The sequence below is a fragment of the Pan troglodytes genome, chromosome 6 (genome assembly GCF_028858775.2).
Source record: "Pan troglodytes isolate AG18354 chromosome 6, NHGRI_mPanTro3-v2.0_pri, whole genome shotgun sequence".
NCBI classification, from domain to species: domain Eukaryota; kingdom Metazoa; phylum Chordata; class Mammalia; order Primates; family Hominidae; genus Pan; species Pan troglodytes.
The window spans coordinates 119,165,414-119,187,737 of record NC_072404.2 but is presented as its reverse complement, the minus strand read 5'-3'; the positions used below and the strand labels follow the sequence as shown (position 1 = coordinate 119,187,737).

The 22,324-nt window shown below is 38.3% G+C and overlaps 1 protein-coding gene across 2 annotated transcripts in view; it reads left to right on the top strand.

The window, feature by feature from the left end:
- Positions 1 to 22,324, top strand: part of RELN (reelin) — a 522,571-nt gene that overhangs the window by 196,433 nt on the left and 303,814 nt on the right. For both annotated transcript variants that reach the window (XM_003318728.5, XM_054656222.2), the window contains exon 4: positions 10,877 to 10,947. In XM_003318728.5, the coding sequence (XP_003318776.2) occupies positions 10,877 to 10,947 (71 nt within the window). The remainder of the gene's footprint in view (positions 1 to 10,876; positions 10,948 to 22,324) is intronic.

Sequence of the window (22,324 nt, the reverse complement as noted above, 5' to 3'; positions counted from 1 at the left end):
TGGGATCAGTGGTGATACCCCATTTATCATTTTTATTGTGACTATTTGATTCTTCTCTTTTCTTCTTCTTTATTAGTCTGGCCAGTGGTCTATCTATTTTGTTAATCTTTTCAGAAAACCAGCTCCTGGATTCATTGATTTTTTTTTGAAGGGTTTTTCAGTTCTGCTCTGATCTTAGTTATTTCTTGTCTTCTGTTAGCTTTTGAATTTGTTTGTTCTTGCTTTACTAGTTCTTTTAATTGTGTGTTAGGGTGCTGATTTTAGATCTTTCCCGCTTTCTCCTGTGGGCATTTGGTGCTATTAATTTCCCTCTAAACACTGCTTTTACTGTGTCCCACAGATTCTAGTATGTTGTGTCTTTGTTCTCATTGGTTTCAAAGAGCTTATTTATTGTGCCTTAATTTCGTTATTTACCCAGTAGTCATTCAGGAGCAGGTTTTTCAGTTTCCATGTAGTTGTGAGGTTTTGAGTGAGTTTCTTAATGCTGAGTTCTAATCTGATGGCACTGTGGTCTGAGAGACTGTTATGATTTCCTTTCTTTTCCATTTGCTGAGGAGTGTTTTACTTCTAATTATGTGGTCAATTTTAGAATAAGTGTGATGTGGTGCTGAGAAGAATGTATATTCTGTTGATTTGGGGTGGAGAGTTCTGTAGATGTCTTTTAGGTCCGCTTGGTCCAGAACTGAGTTCAAGTCCTGAATATCCTTGTAAATTTTCTGCTTCGTTGATCTGTCTAATATCGACAGTCAGGTGTTAAAGTGTCGCATTATTATTGTGTGGGATTCTAAGTCTCTTTGTAGGTCTCTAAGAACTTGCTTTATGAATCTGGATGCTCCTGTATTGGATGCATATATATTTAGGATAGTTAGCTCTTCTTGTTGCATTAATCCCTTTACTATTATGTAATGTCCTTCTTTGTCTTTTTTGATCTTTGTTGGTTTAACGTCTGTTTTATCAGATACTAGGATAGCAACCCTTGCTTTTTTTTTTGTTTGTTTCCATTTTCTTGGTAAATCTTTCTCCATCCCTTTATTTTGAGCCTATGTGTGTCTTTGCACATGAGATAGGTCTCCTGAATACAGCACATTGATGGGTTGGCCTTTAAAAATCTTGTTTGAAAAGTACTTAATGACATGGCAACTATTTATAATAAATATTAAATATAAGCAAATAGAAAACAGCTGTTTAGGGAAGCAATTTTTTAAACAACTTTATATTAATTTTTAAAACTACAAGGGTATATGATTTACTAAAATATGAATAGTGATTATCTCTCCTTAGTATGAATATGACTAATTTTATTTTCACATTAATACTTTTATGTATTTAAAATTTTTCATAATACAAGTTACCTTTATAACGGAAAAAAAGTTTTTTAATATTGTATGCTATAGTAGAGGCTTGCTTTACAACTTATTTCCTTCAAAGCAACACTTGTATGTACTTTGGCAGGATTTCTTTGCAGGAATACACCATTACTGTCCTAATTTGTTATGATTAATTAACTAGGTTAGAAATCATATCCCTTATTGGAGCTTTCATTGACTTCATCACAGTCAAAAAAAAATAGAGTTTACAGTCTTCCCTTTTTTTCCTTTTAAGATCAAAAACAGCTTTTGATCTTAAATCCTATAGAACGTGCTCCTTTAATTCCCTTTCAATTCTGTGCTATATTCTGAAGTGACCAACCAGACATTATCATCATAATTCCTTATATTTTCCACAATATTTTCACAGAGTTGATCGCATTTGATTTTCATCACAGCCCTGAAAATGAATAGCACAACATTTCTAGTCCTATCTCAGAAAATTAACACTCATATAAGATCAACATAAATCATTGAGCTGTGGTGCAAACCCACATCTTCTGATTCCAGATCTGCTGTTTGAACCTTAAAATTGTACAGTCCATTCAGTTTATTTCATAGATTAAGAAAGTAAGACACACAGAAGTTAAGTGACACAGTATAAATCATGGAGGTAATGGATGCCCATCCTAGAGCAAAACTCCGCTTCTTCTATTGTGGAAACTGGTGCTCTTTCTTTGAGTCCACTTAAATGTGATACTTAAATACTTTGCATACATCTTTCAGCAAATTTACAGACTCTTTAATTCATATCCAGCAGAAAACATTGTTTTTTACTAGGATTTTCTTAGGAATTGACATGCCATTTTTCCAGTTTCGTTCTTGCCTTGCCTAAGAATGCCTCTGAGACAAGTGACCATAGGCTTACCTTAATTAAAAGGTGTTTAAAACAGCAGAGCTTCTCAAATAATTTTAATGATTTTAAAAGGTGGTGTGGAAAGCATTTTTATTTTAATGTTTTAGAAGGCATTTCCAGAATACAGTTGGTTTAAGGATACTCTGGAAGATGTTAAATGATGAAACGTATTGTAATAATAAAGCAAATACATCAGCTTATTTACTTTTACTGTTCCTGCTGTTAACTGATTTCCAAGATAAATCTTATGTATAACAATGTTTGTCTTGACTATTATTATCATCTAATCATCTTTTTCGTAGTGTTTCTTATGCAGTAGCTTGCTCGTTACTTTTTAAAGCGTTTAACATTCTGTATCGAGTGTAACATACATTAATCATTCACCCATTTCACAAACATTTACTGCATGGATGCTTTATGTCAATTATCAGGTAAAATATTAAAAAGGAAACAGACCAAAATCCCTGTGCCTAGGGTACACATAACATAACAAAGAAGACATAATTCAAAAAGAATGTTTGCTGAGTTTATATCATATGCCAACAGGGCCAAGGTAAGAAATGTGAGCACCTAAAGCAGACTAATAATTAACACCCCTTCAGATTCATAATCCATAATGGTTTGTTGAATAATTATTAGAAGAGGCAGAGAGAACATCATCTTTTTATTAAGAAAAAATTATGTATCCTTTTTGCTGTTATTCATAATCAAGGATCCATTAGTTGTGAACCAGGAAAAACCAGGAAAATTTCTGATAAAACCCAAATAGAGCCATTTTAAATTTAAACAATAAAAAGTCACTCACTCTTGGTAGACAGCACTCCTGCATTCAGTTTCAGAAATGTGGATGCTTTCACATGCTTACGCCAGGTCACTGTTAGCTGGGCTGCTCTGAGGATTTCACCTCTTACTGACGTAGGTGAGGGCTGCTGAGGAATTTTTTAATCTGCATTTCTCATTTGACTTTACTCATAAAGTTATTTTCTCCTGAAATAAATTACATATTCCTGGAAATTAAAGTTAATCCTAAATGTGAGTTGGGAACTTTTGACACATTTGACACCTTAATGGTGATCCTCCTTGATACATACATCAGTCCAATCAACGTCCCCTTTTATTAAAACTTTGTGATAATCATGAGAAATTTGTCATTTCTTCCTTTTACTAGACGAGCCATTCTTCTGCATATGAACAAAATAAAATGTGGTTTAATCTGCTTGTGGGTATCTTCCCTCCCCAGATTCACTTCATTGGTGACTTACAAAGGATATATAACTCTGCCAATGATAAATGTCTCCTTCTCTTTGCTGTTACATATCCTGCAACTACCAAGTGTTTTTCACTGAAATGATTACCCTTTATTTCAATGCAAAATCATTTAGTGATGTTACTAAAAACACTTTAAGTAAAACAGTTCACACTACATGTGGCTGAATGCTTACAATACCATGGATGAACAAATACTGTCAGATGAACATAAAGCCTCCATCTCCATTTCAGGAGTTTGCTGAATCACTTTGGAAGAAAGCTAAGTTACTATTAACCATTCATTGATTTGCCATACTTAAAGGATTTCATCTGCATGTTCCTTCTCTTGCTAATAAAAAGTACACTTTGATCACAAATCAACGTTAAACCATCTATTTGGTAAACTTTAAGGACAGGTAGACTTTGTGATTACTGGATAATGAACATTAATACTGAAATTTGTTGTTTTCAAGGAGATAAAGTATTTATACATGTGACAGAAAAAAATTCTGTGGCTTAGGAATAAAAGATGTAACTATAAAAACAATTAGGGCAGTAAAGATAGCAAAAGCATTGTGAAAACATACAGAATCCTTTGCTTATTTTGCAATGGCTTTGCCATAGTTGAAGTTGAGAGTTTAACAAAAATAATTACTCCTTGAAGCTATTCATTTCTCTTTTTTATGGGTTTTGAAGCGAGTTTTTTTCTTATTTTGATAAACATCAATATATATCCCCAAATTAGGATGCACTGTAAGTTTTATGCTTTTAATCCCAGCACTTTGAGAGGGCAAGGTGGGAGGATTGTTTGAGCCCAGGAGTTAAGATTAACCTGGGTGACATAGTGAGACCTTGTCTTAAAAAAAAAAAAAAAGAAAGAAAGAAAGAAAGAGAAAAGAAAGTACTGTAATTTGCTGATACAAAGGGATAAGAATTTTAAAGGGTGAATTGATTCCTTTGAAGATCAAATTTACTGAACTCAGATCAACTCTTTTTTCCCCCATATTCCACATATTTAGTTACCTTTCCTGAAAGGTGGCTTGGCACAGGCATACTGAATTACACAAGACTAACTTCAGAATGCTGATTAACGAATGTTCTTCCAGCTGTAAAATGGACAAGTCAACTAATATACCAGACCTCATTGACAAAGCAGTAGATAGAAAAAGCAACCCACCCCTGGAGGTAAAGTGCATTGTCGTAGGTTTAAAAATGAACCAGCTGGTATGATTCTTTAGGTTAATCTATGAGCAAATTGATTCATGAAATCAACAAATAGTAATACACTTGGGAATTTAGGCATTATAGCAACTATATTAAAATACTTTTGTATTCCTTCTTTGTAAACTAGATGGCAATACATGGTAAGCAAATTATGGAGTGAAAAATATAAATCAAATACAAATATAAGTCAAAAATATAAATACCTCTGATTCCTTCATATGTTCAAATCATTATGACCAATGCCTTATGGGGGATAATTTCTTTTTATTTACTGATTCCTATTCCAGAAGCTTGAAATCTATTTAGGTGGAGAGACTGTAAGTATTTAAGAGTGAATATTAATATCTTGAAGTAATAGTTATTATTTCAAGTTATCCCTATCCTCAGTTAGGGAGTCTGTTGTCTAGAGTGATTAAAGAAGTTGTCCAAAGTCATGTAGCTCATAAGTGGCACCTAACTGTGTTCTGTCACTGGTCTTTCTCCTTGCAGAGACTATACCTCAGCCCTGTGCCACAGCACAATGCACGCTTAATTCTTAAATGCTTTGGGCATACAGCTACTCTGTTGTTTAGTTAGGTTGAAAATATCACAGGCTTTTTTTAAATCATGACAACAAATGCTTTTTCAAGCACTGAATATGATGATCATAATGAACTTTCTTCATTTTGGAGAATCTATAGAGCTTTTAAAATGATAGGTAGTAACAGTCCAAAGGGATTTTAAAATTACTTAGTTAATAGGGGCTCTTGTTGGCAAGTTTGCCTTAGAGATCTGTGCATCTCCCAATAAGAAGATAAGTGCTTATTAGAAACGTGTTTAAGAAACTTGGTCTACTTTCCAAAACAGTAAACAATGAGGATATTTCCTGAACTCTTAAGAAAAATTATTTCTAATTATGTAAAATTAAGTGCAAATAGTACCAGCATAGTTAATAACACCATCAGTGTGATGGACCTTCCCCCTGAGAGACAGCTGTAAATTACATAAAATAACAGTTCAGGAAATGAATCAGGCTTGTCACCATATACCATAACTCTGTATTCTTATTTTAAAATATATTGTGTGTTACAAATTGGAGGACTTGGTGGAATCTAAAAAAGTTGGTCTTATAGAAGTAGAGAGTAGAATGGGGGTTATCAGGGGCTGGGTGGTTTGGGAAGGTGGTTGGGGAGATGTTGGTCAAAGATACAAAATTTCAGTTAGACAGGAGGGATAAGTTCAAGATATCTGTTGCACAACATGGTGACTATAGTATTGTACTCTTGAAAATGCTAAGAGAGTGGATGTGGATCTCACCACAAAAACGATGACTATAGGAAGTAATGCATATGTTAATTAGCTAGATTTAATACACAGCTTTACATACAATTTTATCTGTCAATGTAATTTTAAAAATTGGAGGACCCGACCTCTAGAGACTTAATTCTGAGTTACTGTGCTTTTAGCAATTTTGGAATATATAATATATATTTATATAGTAGAATATATATATTTCCGTAGAAGATTTGAAATAAATGCTGTGATTCTGTGGGTAAACCACCATGAATTATTTGACAGCTCTAAATATGTTCAAATAGGCTTGCCATATTGACATTAATCCCACCCTAAGGAGTGCAGTGCGGATGGCTCATGGGATAAAGCAAGGGAGCCTGTGTTTTTGCTGGTCACTTGGGCTTCTGCTTTTTCTTTTCCCCAAGATAAGATGCCAATATGCAGACCTTTAAAAATACTAACCATGCGTCTTCTATAGGGTGGGATCATTTTAGATTAAAATGTTATCTGAGGGTTCTAAGGGTTTGGAAAGAAAGTGATGCAAGTGATGTTTATCTGTCAGCACACATGTGTGTATTGGGTATCCACATATGTTCCAGGGTTTGGGCAGCAGCATGGCTGAGAAAGTCATCCAGTAATTTTATGGCTGTAGCATACAGGAAGATGCAAGGGGTCTTCATTGGAAGAAATATGACAAAGAGTTGAAAGGGGACTACAGTAAGCTGATAGAAGTCTAGGGGCTCCATCAATGGTAGACTGGATAAAGAAAATATGATACATATATACCATGGAATACTACGCAGCCATAAAAAAGAATGAGATCAGGTCCTTTGCAGGGATATGGATGGAGCTGGAGGCCATTATCCTTAGCAAACTAACATAGGAACAGAAAACCAAATACCAAATGTTCTCGCTGATAAGTGGGAGCTAAATGATAAGAACACATGGACACATAGAGAGGAACAACACACACTGGGGCCTATTGGTGGGTGGAGGGTGGGAGTAGGGAGAAGATCAGGAAAAATAACTAATGGGTACTAAGCTTAATACCTGGGTGATGAAGTAATCTGTACAACAAACCCCAATGACACAAGTTTACCTGTGTAACAAACCTGCACATGTACCCCTGAACTTAAAATAAATGTTAAAACATTTTTTTAAAAAAAGATTAATTGAAACCTATAAAATGGAAGAAAGTTTAAAATTGGACAAATACTATGTACTAGGTGAAGACTAAATATATGCCAATAAGCATTTAATGTATCTTGTCTTAGATTTTATATTAAATAATAAAAAGTTGAAAAGAAGTCGAGGGGCTCACAGAACACTGTGGGAGAAGGGGTTGAGAGAGAGAAATGGTATTTTCAAAGACAAATTGCAAGGAGTTGCTGGCCAAGAGACCAGAGTTCCAACGGAAATGATGAGAAGTTTGTCCAAAAGGAGGTTAACTAAAATGGCTTTAGCCTGAAGGGTTGGAGTAGAGAATACGAGTCAGAGAAGACATTTCTTTAAAGATCAGGCCCTCGGCCGGGTGTGGTCGCTCACACCTGTAATCCCAGCACTTTGGGAGGCTGAGGCAGGCAGATCACGAGGTCAAGAGATCAAGACCATCCTGGCCAACATGGTGAAACCCTGTTACTACTAAAAATACAAAAATTAGCTGGGCATGGCGGCGCAGGCCTGTAGTCCCAGCTACTCGGGAGGCTGAGGCAGGAGAATCGGTTGAACCTGGGAGGTGGAGGTTGCAGCGAGCCAAGATCACGCCACTGCACTCCAGCTCGGCGACAGAGCAAGACTCCATCTCAACAGAAAGAAAGAAGGAAAAAAGAAAATCACTCCCTGAAAGCAGGCTCTTCGTCTGAAAAGAGATTGAAAGCTACCATCATATTTTTGAACCAGGTTAATGAAATATTGCTGTAATGCTTAAAAGCAAAGAGTCTACACTCAAACTGCCTGGGTTTGAATCCCGGCTTTGCCACCAGTTGTGTGACATTTGTAAATCATGCAATAGCTCTGTGTCCGAGGAAAAATGGATGAGTATCTACTTTGTAGGGCTGTTAACAGGATTAACTGAGTTAATTTATGTAAAGCCCTACAGCAGTGCCTAGGGGGTAAATTTCAATTCATAATAGTTGTTAGAATAACAGTAAGTATATATACCAGCCACTATTATTATTACTACTACTTCTTTTCCCAAGCAGGGGACTTCAGATAATGTCATTGAGCACATGGTGTGCTGTGCTTCTCAAGCCAGCTTTTAATTACTGAGCCCTTTCTTTAAACAAAATTAAATAATTAGAACATATAAAGCCTAGACGGTTTGGTTGAATTGGCTGGTGCCTGGAACACTGGCTGTTGCCCCTCCTTCTCTTGACTCTCATGGAGACCCCTAGGGCATCACTGTGGAACACATTTGGAAAACTGCTGATGCAAGGGAAAGAATCCAAGGCCTCGAATCTAAGACCTGAAATCAGATCTTATCTACCATTAATGGGCCGTGTAACCTTCAGTAGGTTAATATCCTCCCTGGCCTCACGTTCCTGATCCATATACTGTAAGAATTAGACCAGTTTAGTGGTTTTCAAACTCTGCTCCCTTAAACCCTAAGAGTTCCAGGGAAGCACGATAGCAAGATTTGGGAAATAGGTGGCGTGGAGCCCCATAATTTTGAAAAGCTAGGGCTCCTCTCTTTTATTCATTGGAATTCCATATTTGTTTGAAGAATGAGTACCACTGCTAAAGTCGTTTTGACCAGATGATCTTAAAGGTTCGTTCAGGTTCCATTACTCTGTCATTATTCTTTAGAAATTTATGAGATTTATTGAACCAAAGTAGCAGAAGTAAGAATATTAATGAAGGCAACAAATAATAAATCTGAGGAAACTGAGTAATGGGGAAAACTGCATGGACTCCTCACAAGATGCTATAAAGTGACTAGCAGATGTTGGTATATCTCATATTTAGAGAAAAGGTGAAACCTCTGTTACCTGAATCTTATTTTGATAATTTGGCCGATCGTGTTCATGGGAGCATAGGCTGGCACAATGACAAGTAGTCTTGTGGACCGATAAGAAATATTATGATAGGAATATTATATACTTAGAACCAGAATACAACAAAAACGAACAGTTATTTAAACATTGCCTGTTGTAGGACTTTTCTTGGTGGTTAGTGATTTCAGAAAATGTGTCCCTTCCAAAGCAAATGTCACATTAAAATTCTACATTGGTGATCACTGTGTTGCTATTGGAAGTGTATGTGAACTCAGACACTCTTGGATTGGTTGGTTTGAACAGTGTATTTAAGTAAAAAAGTTACGGTGTTCCCTCTGGTCATAAAATCTGTACTGATTAGAGAGCCTCTAGGCCATGTTTATGGCTTGGATTGGCCCTATGTTTAGTTCTCCACATTTTCAGCTTTCTGAAAGCAAAGAAAAACCTATAAACATATGTGAATATATAAAAAGAATAGTAGCATCTGTTTTTGTGTAATTTTGATAATGATTAATATGCAACAACAAGGGCTGACGCCCCTTATAAGCTTCACATATGGTGTGAGTTGAAGGCCACCCAGTGATTTTTCTCTCCAATTATATCTCCCTTCCACCATTCAAAACTCTCACTATTGTGCCATTGTGTGTGTGTGTGTGTGTGTGTGTGTGTGTGTGAAGGTATAACACTTTCACTGCTGAAATATGTTAGCTTGAAGTGATATCACCCATTAACACTTCAACATGGATTAATTTATCAGATTACTTTCAGAGAGTTGGGTCCACAGGGACTGACTCTAGGGTCTACTTGCAATTCAATCAGAAAGGTCTGCAGAAGGGAGGGGAAAGGTGCATCCACACGTGGGCCAGAGCAAGGAATGTTGGGAGCCAGGAATCCCTACTGGGCCCAGCAAACAACAAGATGTTGACCGAAGGAAGGGCACGCATATCAAGGGGGAATACGTAGGCTAAACTTCGCCCTGTCATGAGCTAGTACAGTGCCTTGTACATAATCCATCTTCAGCAGATGATAGTTAAATCAAATTATTTTTGCCCTAGGATGGTTTTGGCTAAAACTAAAGTTAAGATTTCATGCTAATTTTTTTGTTATTAAAAAAGGTTTTGTGTATGGCTTATTTTCTAAAATCAAGTTTCTTAGAGACAAGATTTTCTGTTTTAAATTTGTTTAAATAATACATTTTGTGCCAGAAAGATTCTTTTTAAGGGAAAACCCTTCATATATAAAGCATAATTATTCCTTTAATAAGACTTTTTTTATTATAGCCATTGAATAACACATCTGCTGCAAGGATGTTATTTTTTTTCCATCAGTCCTTGTACGCAGCTTTGATTGGAAGAAGTAAGATATACATCTCCTTCAAATAGTGAATCTCCTTCATGTGATCTTATTTTGTTATGACAGATTTTATTATGAAAGCTTTGAATAGCCCTCTTTTTAAGAAAATACTTTTTAAAAATGTAATTCTCTGTCTCAACTCTATAAGTTACGGTGACTATTGATTTCAGAAAAAAAGTAACTTAAGAGCCTCTTTCTCCAGTACTAATATCAATATTGCTCCACAAAACATTTTATATCAAAGGCTCCTGAAGAAGAAATTTTAATAAGCCTCCTCTCCATACTTTTTATTCTATAGGCTTTACGCACATCTGCTGTTTTCAGAACAAGCTCACAACTGTTACAGTGTCTTTATATAGTAAAACCAGAAGACAGTCCTCAACCCAGGTGCCTTGGTTTAAGCTTTCATTCCATGTTATTTATATCACTCTTCTGATGTACTCATTAAAAATATCATATCCACACAATAAAGTTTAAGAATAAGCTTTTTAAAAAGTTTTAAAAATACATTTTCACCAAACATATTACAAGAGTTGAATTAACCTTTTCCTATTTGTTTCCAGGGCTACAGCAACACACCGGGGCCAGGTTATTTTCAAAGATGCTTTAGCCCAGCAGTTGTGTGAACAAGGAGGTAAGCGTCACATTTGATTTGTTTGTGTTATGCCCAAACCATTCATGGTAGGTCCTGTGTTCTATGTACCAAGTAAGCATTTCATTATGATTACTTAATCGTAAGCTTTAAAAATTTAAGTATTGACCCTTCGTATCACTAATAGTTATTTAGTAATTACTAACAAAGATCTATAGACTTCTGAAGATACCAAGTGTGAGCAAAAGAAAATTTATTTTCATAATTTTTTTCTAATGAATTACCTTTAGTTATTCTGGAAGTACAAATCTTAGTAGTAATTTTTAAATTCTACAAACTGTGTCTGCTTAATTTACCACTTAAATATCCTGTCAGCTTTGTTGAAAATGTTTCTGATTATTGCTTTTAACATTTGATCATATTATACATGATTATGTGTACAGTATCTATGGGCCTGTTTCAACTGTGTGCACTATTAATTTCGGACTTGTGTGGCTAGACATTGTATCAATTTAGATTAAATTTTACATAATGTCAGATATGTGTGACCGGGATGCATGCACATGCACACACAAACACAGCACAATGAAAAAGTTAAAACCAGGATCCATGCTCTGATGCTCATTTGTTCCCCCTATCCCTTGAGTTTCCACCCTACTTTGTGTTTCCATTATAGCATTTACCACTTCATAGAGAATTTTTCTCTGAAAAGGGGTGGATGTTGCCCTAGAGAGACTGAGCTTCTCAAGTATGGGGACTATGCCTTAAGGGACTTTGGTTCCCCAGATGCTGACGTAGAGCTTACCGTGTAAGTCATTCTAAAAATCTTGATAGATTGAATACAAGTTTGTCTTAGCTGTACATATATTCCTTGATTTCAGCATCTTGATAATGAAAACATTTGACATCAGTCTTTGTAAATGTCATGCCATTTTCATTGTTTATTTTAAGTATAGTATTAATTTTTGTTTAGAATGACATTTGGGGGGGAATTTGTTAACTTTTAGAATTATATTACTGAATTTAAAGGAAATTTCTATTAATTTTCTCTCTGCTAAAGAATATCTGATGGGCTTTCGAGAGAAATGAGGAAAAATTATATCGGTTTTTGAGATACCTAAGAAAATACCATTTATTATTAGTTATATAGATCACAATATGACTTTATCTAAGTAACGTGATGCTTAATGATTATTAATGGCAAAATCCTGATGATTTACACACATAGTTCTTGAATTATAAAACTTCATTCTAGTTATAGTTTCAAACATATTATCAGTATTCCTGGGTTTAAGAGATTTTTATCCTGTGACTTTTGAGAGTACAGATATTAAAATGTGCCTTTGTAGGTAGGCTCAAGAATTTGATCATAATACAAATTTTCTTCCAGACTATGAAATTGCTCACATTACTGAAAATATAGAACACCACATAGCAGTGAACATTAATATCCTGGAAAATTTATAGTGTCAGAAAAAGAAATGTCTAATTTTATTAACATTTACCATTGCCTAAAAACTAATTTCTTTTAAGCCTTAAATTTTTTAGTCTTTTCTATTATAAATGAATTATTGGGGTTGGTTTCATTTAAAATGAAAAGAAAAAGCCAAGAAAAACCAATGGGAAAGAAATCTCAACCAGTGAGGAAAAGAAAAATGCCTTCTATAGTAGTATTACACATAAGCATGATTTACACAATGGTACATGTGGATATTATTAAAAATGCTGTACAGCCCAGGACCAGAAGAAAAACACTGAGCTTTTCAATAGCATCTAACTCATTGAAAGTATATCAGTCTATCCAAGATAAAGTGAAAAATAATGCTAACGAGAGTGCAAGAGTGATGGCTTTCTACTGTCAGGAAATAATAAGGAAAATAATGTGTGCTATAAACTATATATTTATTCTGGCCTTATCTATTTTTAATTAAAACAGTAATTGTCTCCTCAAATAAAATAACATTTTATCATGTAATCATTTTTTATGTATTGGGTAAGGACTATCTAATATATTTATTAGAGGAAAAACAATTGCAGTCACCATATACCACAGCACAGTGCCTTTCCATTTTAACACGCTCAGTATGTTTGTTGATTTTAATTAAATTAAACAATTCAAGCAAAGCAAACTTTTTTCTGTGGATCCTGAGGATATCTGTTATGACTAGACTGTATTGCTTGCTAAACATATTGAAAAAGTAAAAAGATTAGAAAATGTACTCATTATGTCTTAGAGGGTCTGTAATCTTAATCCCTTTTCTTATAAAACATTCATTGAAAGTATTTTTTTGTGTGTGTGTGTGACAAAGTCTCGCTCTGTCACCCAGGCTGGAGTGCAGTGACGTAATCTCGGCTAACCACAACCTCCACCTCCTGGGTTCAAGCGATTCTCCTGCCTCAGCCTCCTGAGTAGCTGGGATTACAGGTGTGTGCCACTGCACCCGGCTAATTTTTTGTATTTTTAGTAGAGACGAGGTTTCACCATGTTGGCCAGGCTAGTCTTGAACTCCTGACCTCAGGTAATCAGCCCGCCTCAACCTCCCAAAGTGCTAGGATTACAGGCATGAGCCACCGCACCCTACCGAAAGTCATTATTCTGCAAAACTTTATACAGCACCCGCAAGACCTCTGTCCTAGCTCACAGTGCTAAATAAGGATATGAAAGTGAAAAGGACCCATTTCCTATTCTTGAGGAACTCACAGGCTAAGATACAAATGACGGATCTATGGATCACAGAGGTAGCTAAGTTTGCCTGGAGGTGTTAGGAAAGGCATCCCAGGAAGGTAGACCTGAATGGCTAGTGAGGTTTAAGAAAAAAGGAGAGGAGGCCGCGCGCAGTGGGTCATGCCTGTAATCCCAGCACTTTGGGAGGCTGAGGCAAGCAGATCACTTGAGGTCAGGAGTTCGAGACCAGCCTGGCCAACATGGTGAAACCCTGTCTCTACCAAAAATACAAAAAATAGCCGGGCGTGGTGGTGCGGGCTTGTAATCCCAGCTACTCAGGAGGCTGAGGCAGGAGAATGGCTTGAACCTGGGAGGCGGAGGTTGCAGTGAGCCGAAATTGCACCACTGAATTCCAGCCTGAGTGACAGTGAGACTCTGTCAAAAGAAAGAAAGAGAGAGAGAGAGGGAGGGAGGGAGGGAGCGAGGGGGGGAGAGAGAGAGAGAGAGAGAGAGGGAGCGAGGGAGAGAGAGAGAGAGAGACAGGGAGGGAGCGAGGGAGGGAGGGAGAGAGAGAGAGAGAGGGAGAGAGAGGGAGCGAGGGAGAGAGAGAAAGAGAGAGAGAGACAGGGAGGGAGCGAGGGAGGGAGGGAGAGAGAAAGAGAGACAGGGAGGGAGCGAGGGAGGGAGGGAGAGAGAGAGAGAGGGAGAGACAGAGAGAGAGGAAGAAGAAGGAAGGAAGGAAGGAAGGAAGGAAGGGAGAACCATCTATCTCCTCCTTCCCATTCTCGCTGACCCACCTCACATCAGGGCCCAGCAGTGCCTCCTTTGGGAACTGCCGAATATCCTCCCTCAGGATTTTTCTGCTCCTATTTTCATGGTGCCTTTACAGAGCTGCTATAATGAGCTTTCTAAAATGGAAATATGCTTCTTTCATTTGCCTGCTTAAAACCCTTCACTATCTCAATTGGAAGCAATAGTTTATCTTCAGAGTGAAATTCCTGCTGCTTATCAACATGCAAGGAAAATCCCTTACAATCTGGCTTCAGTTGGCCTCTCCTACCTCATTTCTTGTCATCCTCTCATTTTTACCTTAAAACTCCCTGAATGCATCTCGCTCTATCATCCTGGTGCTATCTGCACCCTATACTCTCCAAGTTTTCTTTGCCTGGGCTATCCTTTTACATCCTTTTGTTCTGTCTAACTCGGGCTGTCAGACCCTGCTTAGGGTATCACTCCCTCCCTCCAGAGAAAACATCTTTGATTCCCTCCCTCTTCCCCTCAGGCTGGTCTAGACAACCCTCATACATAACTCTCTCTACAGAATTCTCAAGGCACATTAAATAGGAATGCTCTCAACACTGTTATGTGCCAGACACTACTCCAAGCACTCATCTAATCTTCACAACTCATCTAATCTTCACAGCAACCCTCTGAAAAAGAAACCATTATTATCTACACTTTGAAGATGAGGAAACAAAGGCACAGGGAGAGCAACTTACTTGTGCATTCATTCATTCGTTCATTCATTTGACAACTATTTATTGCATGTTGTCATAAGAACATCATCACAATGCCTTGTCTGCCATGAGATATATGCTCCTTGAGGGTAAGGGCTGTGCTTTTTACTATGGAATCTCTAAAGCTTCTCACAATATGTGCTGCACAGTATGCACCTCATAAATGTTTGTCAAATGAATAAGCAAACAATTAAACTACAATAGTCTGATAGACAGGAAAGAGGAGGCTAGCCAGTAATTCATTATTGCTAAACCATGAGGCCTGGAAAGGTAAGTGCAGCAGATCATGCAGGACCTTCTGTTAATGCTCAGGGACTTAGGCATTCTGCAGGTGGTGGGAAGGAAGCAGGAGAGTGATAGAACAATTAAAGAAAATCTAATGGGGGTTGGGGGTGGAATGTGTTGCAGGATTATTGACAGATTAAAGGCAGATGATGGACAGGCAGACAAGGGTAGACAGATTATTGTGAAATGAGAAATAAATGCTGGGCAGTTTAAAGTTGAGGCTTTGAAAAAACGTGATCATTATACATTACATGTATTACTGTGATTAGATCTTGGAGGCCAGAAAGAAGGGGATATGTTAGAGAGACCTAGAGAAGGTATGGGGGTGCAGGTGAGAACAGGGAGGAAACCTGGGGCTACTCCGTCACTTCTGGCCTGGGTGACTGGGTGGACATTGATGCCAGGAACAGAGAAGAAATAAAGAAAATGTTAGAGGTGTTTGGAAGAAAAGATAATCAATTGCACTTCCACATGTTGGCTCTGAGGGAGTTGCAGAGTTCTCCAGCAGCCTGCTGAGAAGGGGGCCTGTCACTGGCTGGGGCAGCCAAGGAGATTTGAGAACCATCAGCCTATTGATGCTGCAGAGGCAATGCATTCATTAGGGAGATGGTTGGAGCATGGAGGAAGCAGCCAAGTGAGGAAGACCAGTGACTGAGCAGGGATGGGAGGAAGAGGGAACTCTGGAGAAGAGGCAAGCCTCTGAGGTGAGGGGAACTGAGGGAAGAAATCTGAACATGGTAGAGGTGTCCAACAAGGACAAACAGAGAGGATGGTGGGTAGAAAAGGACCTTAGGGTTTTACAAGCAGAAGGTGATTGGCAATTTGGGCTGGGCGTGGTGGCTCACACCTGTAATCCCAGCACTTTGGGAGGCCGAGGCGGGCAGATCACCTGAGGTCAGGAGTTTGAGACCAGCCTGGCCAACATAGTGAAACCCCACCTCTACTAAAAATAGAAAAAATTAGCCAGGCATGGTGGCAGGTGCCTGTAGTCCCAGCTACTCCAGAAGCCGAGTACAAGAGAATCGCTTAAACCTGGGAGGCAGAGGTTGCAGTGAGCCTAGATTGTGCCACTACAGCCTGGGCAACAGAGCAAGACTCCACCTCAAAAAAAAAAAAAAAAAAAAAGAAGTAGGCGATTGGCAATTTGGCTGAAAATGAGGGTGGTTTTAGGTGAGGCGAGACCACATGATGCAGCTTTGTAGCATGGAAAGCTTCTAGCTCAATCTTTGGAGTCAGGCAGTCAAGGGAAGACAGATTACTGTGACATGAGAAATAAATCCTGGGCAGTTTAAAATTGAGGCTTTGAAAAAATATCACTATAGATTATATATATTACTGTGGACCCAATAAATATGTACCATTATTATTTGTCCATTAAAAAAAACAATTTTTAAAAAAAATAAGGAAGGAAAGAGGTAGGCACCCAGAGAGGAAAGGATTCTGGATTTTCTCTCCCTCTCTCCAGATCAGAGTGTGTTTATTATAGGCTTCCAGTGCCTTGCAGCCAAACACCGCTAGAACACACCTAGTTGAAGTTGAATAGGTTGAACAGGTTGCTTTAGTGCTTGTTGCAGTGTGGGAGAGGGCAAACCATGGGGGAACCATGGGGCATCTCAAGAAGAGGAGGTTACAAAAGGAATTGTTATTATAAGATTTGGGCTGGGCGGGGCGCAGTGGCTCATGCCTGTAATCCCAACACTTTGGGAGGCCAAGACGGGTGGATCACGAAGTCAGGAGATTGAGACGATCTTGGCTAATACAGTGAAACCCCATCTCTACTAAAAATACAAAAAATTAGCTGGGCATGATGGCACATGCCTGTAGTCCCAGCTATTCAGGAGGCTGAGGCAGGAGAATCGCTTGAACCCAGGAGGTGGAGGTAGCAGTGAGCTGAAATCATGCCATTGCACTCCAGCCTAGGCGACGGAGTGAGACTCTGTCTAAAAATAAATAAATAAATAAATAAAGTAAAAAAGATTTGTGCTGTATTTGGTGACTGGGATAGGGTTTAAGGAAGTGGAGCTTTGCTCTGGATTCGATGCTGTCTGGAAGTGGGGACAATTCTGTGGTTAGGTATCTCAGTAAATCTACCATGAGGGCAGACTAGAGCAAGGCTACTGCTGTAATTGATAAAGAAACAGCAGTCACTCCTAAGAGCCAGGAGAGAGGGTGCTTGGCACATTGTGATTTGGAGAGTGCTTAAGTTGTGTCTGTGTTGAGACATGATTAAGAAATAGATGTGTTTCTATCTTGATTCATCACGGTCACAGAGTAGCCTTGTCTGAAGTTGATGTTCTGTGAAATTGTTTATGTTCAATAGGAGGACACCAAGGCCCAGAAGGGATTGCCAGGCCAGGTTCTGGATGTCAGAGGCTACTTTTTTCTTAAATGAGACTGAGGAGAGAATGCTAGTGGGCATGATTTACTTTTGGATTTTAGGCTTTACGAGGGCTTTGAAATCATACAGAAGTGGATTATCTTATTTGTGCTGCCATAACAGGGTGCCACAGACTCGGTAATTGATAAGGACCAGAAATTTATTTTCTCACAGTTCCAAAGGCTGGGAAGTTCAAAATCAAGGTGCTGGCAGGTTTGGTTGTCTGGTGAAGGCTGCTTTAAGCTTCTAAGATGGTGCCTTGATGATGTATCCTCCTAAGAGGAGGAATGCTGTGTCCTCACGTGGTGGAAGGCAAAGGGGCAAGCCAGCTGAGTGTGAAACCTCCTTAATAAGGACCTTAATCCCATTCACAGGGGGAGCAACCCTTATGACCTAATCACTGCTTAAAGGCCCCACCTCTTACTACTGTCACGCTGGCAACACCTGAATTTTGGAGGGGACACATTCAAATCACAGCGTGGATTCAGGCTTTACTTGTGTGACCTTACTTTCCAGAGTCCCTGGCGCAAAGCACAGGTTCAGTACATCATAAAGGGAAGGGATTTTGCTGAAGCAAAATTTTATTCGAGGTCAGTTGGTGTGAAATAAAAAGCAGAAGTAGATCAGTGGGGTAAAATTGTGAATGTTTAATTTTTTAAAAATGTATCTCTGTTTTGTAATTTGTTTACAGTGAACTTACATTATTTGTATTATAAAGAAATAGCACACATTTCCTCCAAAAAGTGTACATAGGGGGTTAGACTTAGGAAGGAGAAGGGACGAGTCTGCTGTGGCAAGGGGAATAAATCCCTTCTCAAGAATCGAAGGAAAATTTTGAATTACAACTCCTATGTCTCCTCCTATATGGTGACTTGCCTGACTCCCTTAACATGCTCTGTCTCTGTTGTGTCATGATTATTTAAACACTCATTTCCCCCAACTGAGAGCTTTTTGAAGGCAGGAACCATGATTTAACTTTTTGGTTTTTTTAACGTTTAATCATGTTTGGCATGCAACATAGACTCAGTAAATGTTTGCTGAATGATCAACTTAAACATTTTACAATTGAAAAATCACTGTCCTTACTGAAAAATCTTTAACCCTGAATGTTTGCTATGGACCATGATGAGGCAGTGTGGCTGCTACTAGCAATGTTCTTCACACTGATTTCTGGTTGTAAAATACATGTACCAGCATATTACAAATTTTTGAAAATTGTGCATGGATTTTCATGTAAACTGTAAGGAGTCCCCTTAATGTTCTTGGAACATAGACCAGATTCAGAGATTTTTTTTAAAAATATCTCTGAGGTTCCAAGTAATTGTAAACACACGCCTATCTGCGTTCTGCTGTCGTGTCATGGTGCAGACAAGGAGCTAGAGTTTTTCCATCTTTAGTCTGGGGTGCGGGGTTGGCTGGGCTGTATACCCTCAATTATTTTGAGAGTAAAAGATGCTTAGGTTCATTCACTAGCTGTAAAACAAAAAGAACTGAAATTATTCAATATTTAGTACTAAACAAACATTACTTAATGCTTACCATGTGCCAGGCTCTGTTCTAGGGTAGGTCTTGGAATATGCCAATAAACAGAGCAAAGATCCCTGCTGCCATGAAGTCTACATTGCAGTGAAGAGGAGACAGACAGTAAACATGAGGCATCAGAAATGACTAAACGTGGTACCATGTTAGAAGGTGGCAAGTGTTGTAGGGGGAAATAGACCACTAAAATATAGCAGGGAAAGAGCATACAGCTGGATGGAGGGGGGAAGAGGCTGATTGCAATTTTAAATAGGGTGGCAGGTAAGTCGAGTAGACCTCACTGAGAAGGTGACATTAGAGCAAAGACCAAGAAGGGGATAAAGGAGTTAGCCCAGTGACTATCTGGGAAATTGTCCAAAATGTCAGTAAGTGATTTTAAAGATAAACATTGTGGTGTTTTTTGAAGTATTGTTAGAGATGACCAAAACGAAGAATAGACAAAATATCAGAATAGACTAAAAACTTGAAAGGAACTAGGAGAAATCAGTTTTTTTTGCAGCAATTATTACTGAACAACCTAAAAAGAGCTGCAGACCTAATACATCTGTCTCTGAACCACATGAGTCCTATTGAAAATGTTAATATGAGTGTGGTATAGATAGACTTAGGATGAGGACTAGTATTTGAATTCATGCTATGATCGTGTAACTATAGGTTCCTTATCTGTGGATTAGTGATGAAGCCAAGCAAGCTAACTTGACAAAATCTACAGTACTCACGAGTGGCAGGCCTAGAATTCAAATCTCTGGACTCACAGCCCAATGCTGGTTCCATTATACCAAGTAGATTCTTAAAGTTAAAAAAAGATCAAACATTAAAAACCCTCAGGAACCACAGCCCTAATAAACAAGATTATCACTACTGCCTAAATTCCCTGAAAACCTTGGAAAGAACACATATACTCTTTGGTGCCCTAAATCTACACAGTTAAGGCAAAAGTGATGTGAGTGCATCAGCATGGCTGCCAGTGGTCCAGCAGTATGCACACATCACAGTTGAAGATGGAGCAGGGAAAATAATCGTGTGTGTGTATATATTCATTGGCCTGTGGGCTTCTTGGCATACCCTCTTCAAACACACACATTGATTATTTAGCAAGACCAGATGGCAGGCTTAGTGGCCTGACAGCAGTCATGCCCTGTAGTGCCCCCAAAGCCCAAAGGGCACGTGCCATTTATAAACCACCCTGGAATTCTCTGTTGTTGTGTTGATGGAAGCGGCTATAACTAAAGGCAAACGTTTTATGTCAGGAGGAAAGAGGTCAGGCTTACAGCTGGCGCAGAAAACCTTGGCTGCTTTCTGCCAGGCTCAGCAGTTTTTCAGCTGTTCATCACCCTCAGAACAGTGGGTGGTAGAAACTGTGGCTGTGCTCTCTAAGGGCCCTTGGATCGTGGTAGTAGGCAGCATATATGCTTCATCCCAAATGCAAACTCTTTGCAATTTTTAAATCATTTTTATTAAGGATTGGTGAAAGTTGAAACTGTGAGATGGAGAGGGGCAGAAGAGTTTAACAAGAAGTCCAGAATGTGAATGGGGTGTTTAACCTCCTTTTATATTTTTTAGCACTTTAAGTGTAACTTTATACCCAACTATTGTAAAAATTGTAGATCAGATCTACCAAAATCTTCTCTTGGCTATCCTTGATTATTCAACAGCTTATATTACTAAATATCTTTCCAATACCCTGAAATGCAAAGCCTTTATTAATTCAGACTTGTTTCTCTCTCATTGTCAGAATTGGGTTTTAACGTATCTACTTTAATTGTTGAAAAGAAAAATAAATACTAATGTATTTCACTTGAATGTGCCCAGTGTTAAGCATTTGCTAGTCAAAGACATCTGTGCTCCCCTTGGCTATTTTGTAACTTAGATTTTTTTTTTAGTGGTTACAGCTCCTGTTCATGACATCCCTAGGCTTTGTGATTTATAAACAAAGACAACTGAATTAAGAGGCTCAGGGAAAACCATCCAGGAACCCCCGATCTTGCTTCACGGTCTTACAAACTACCCAACAAAGCGACAAACTAAAGCCCTCCTGGGGCTATGGCAGGCAGAAAGTATCCTTAAGTGATCTGAAGACAAGCAGATTAAGGGGAATGACAAAGAGCTGATTCACATGACCGTAGTAAAATTTCTTGCTACTGAATCTGGAGGTGGGTCTGATTATTCTTTTAATTTCCTAAAGAATGGTGTTTTGGACTGGTGCTGTTTATCCCAAGATGATTGAACATAGATTTAAACAGCCTTCTTTTTCAGTCCTGAAGGCTATATACATTCCCACTTGACAGCTTTATCTAGTCCAAAGTCAAAATTCCTAGATTTATGCCCAAGAAGAATTTTACATTGAGTTATTTTGGGTGCCCATGGAAGAATTCTTTCTACACATGCTGCTATATAACCTGCTTGATTCCTCCATATTTTGAAGGACAAAGACCAAGTTTGGATCTATACAATCACTTGGGGAAGGAGGGCAAAGCTGTTACAAACATACATAATTCACAATTTTGTTTGACTTGTGAAATATTATTTCATCCAATTTATTAATCCAACATTATTTTTAATGCACATGTGAAAATTCAGTTGTTTCATGTAAAAATTAATACAGATTTGTTATAATCAAGTTTTTAAGAGTTGGAATTCATTGGTATTAATTAATATATATTGTGCTGTATCCCCAGTGGGCATATGTGAAACACTGCACCAGACCCCAGGTGAGGTGTGTGGCAACATAAGGCAGTCTCTCATCCCATTGTTAAGAAGCTTATAGTACAGGTTTACTAATGCAAACCCAGAAGAGAAGGACCAAGACACATTTGCAGAAAAATATAAACTTAGTGGAATGGTGTTCCTCTCATCTCCTCTGAGCCCTTGCTCCAATAATTGTGCTTTCTCTTTCTGATAGCTTCAATGTCTTCCTCTTCAGTGGCCACCTCCTCCTCTGTGCTTAAATATGCTGAAGCCACTGCTCCTTTAACAAGTATTTCATCCTGAACTTTGGGTACCCCCAGCCATGTTTCCTTCTTACAGTCCAGCTTC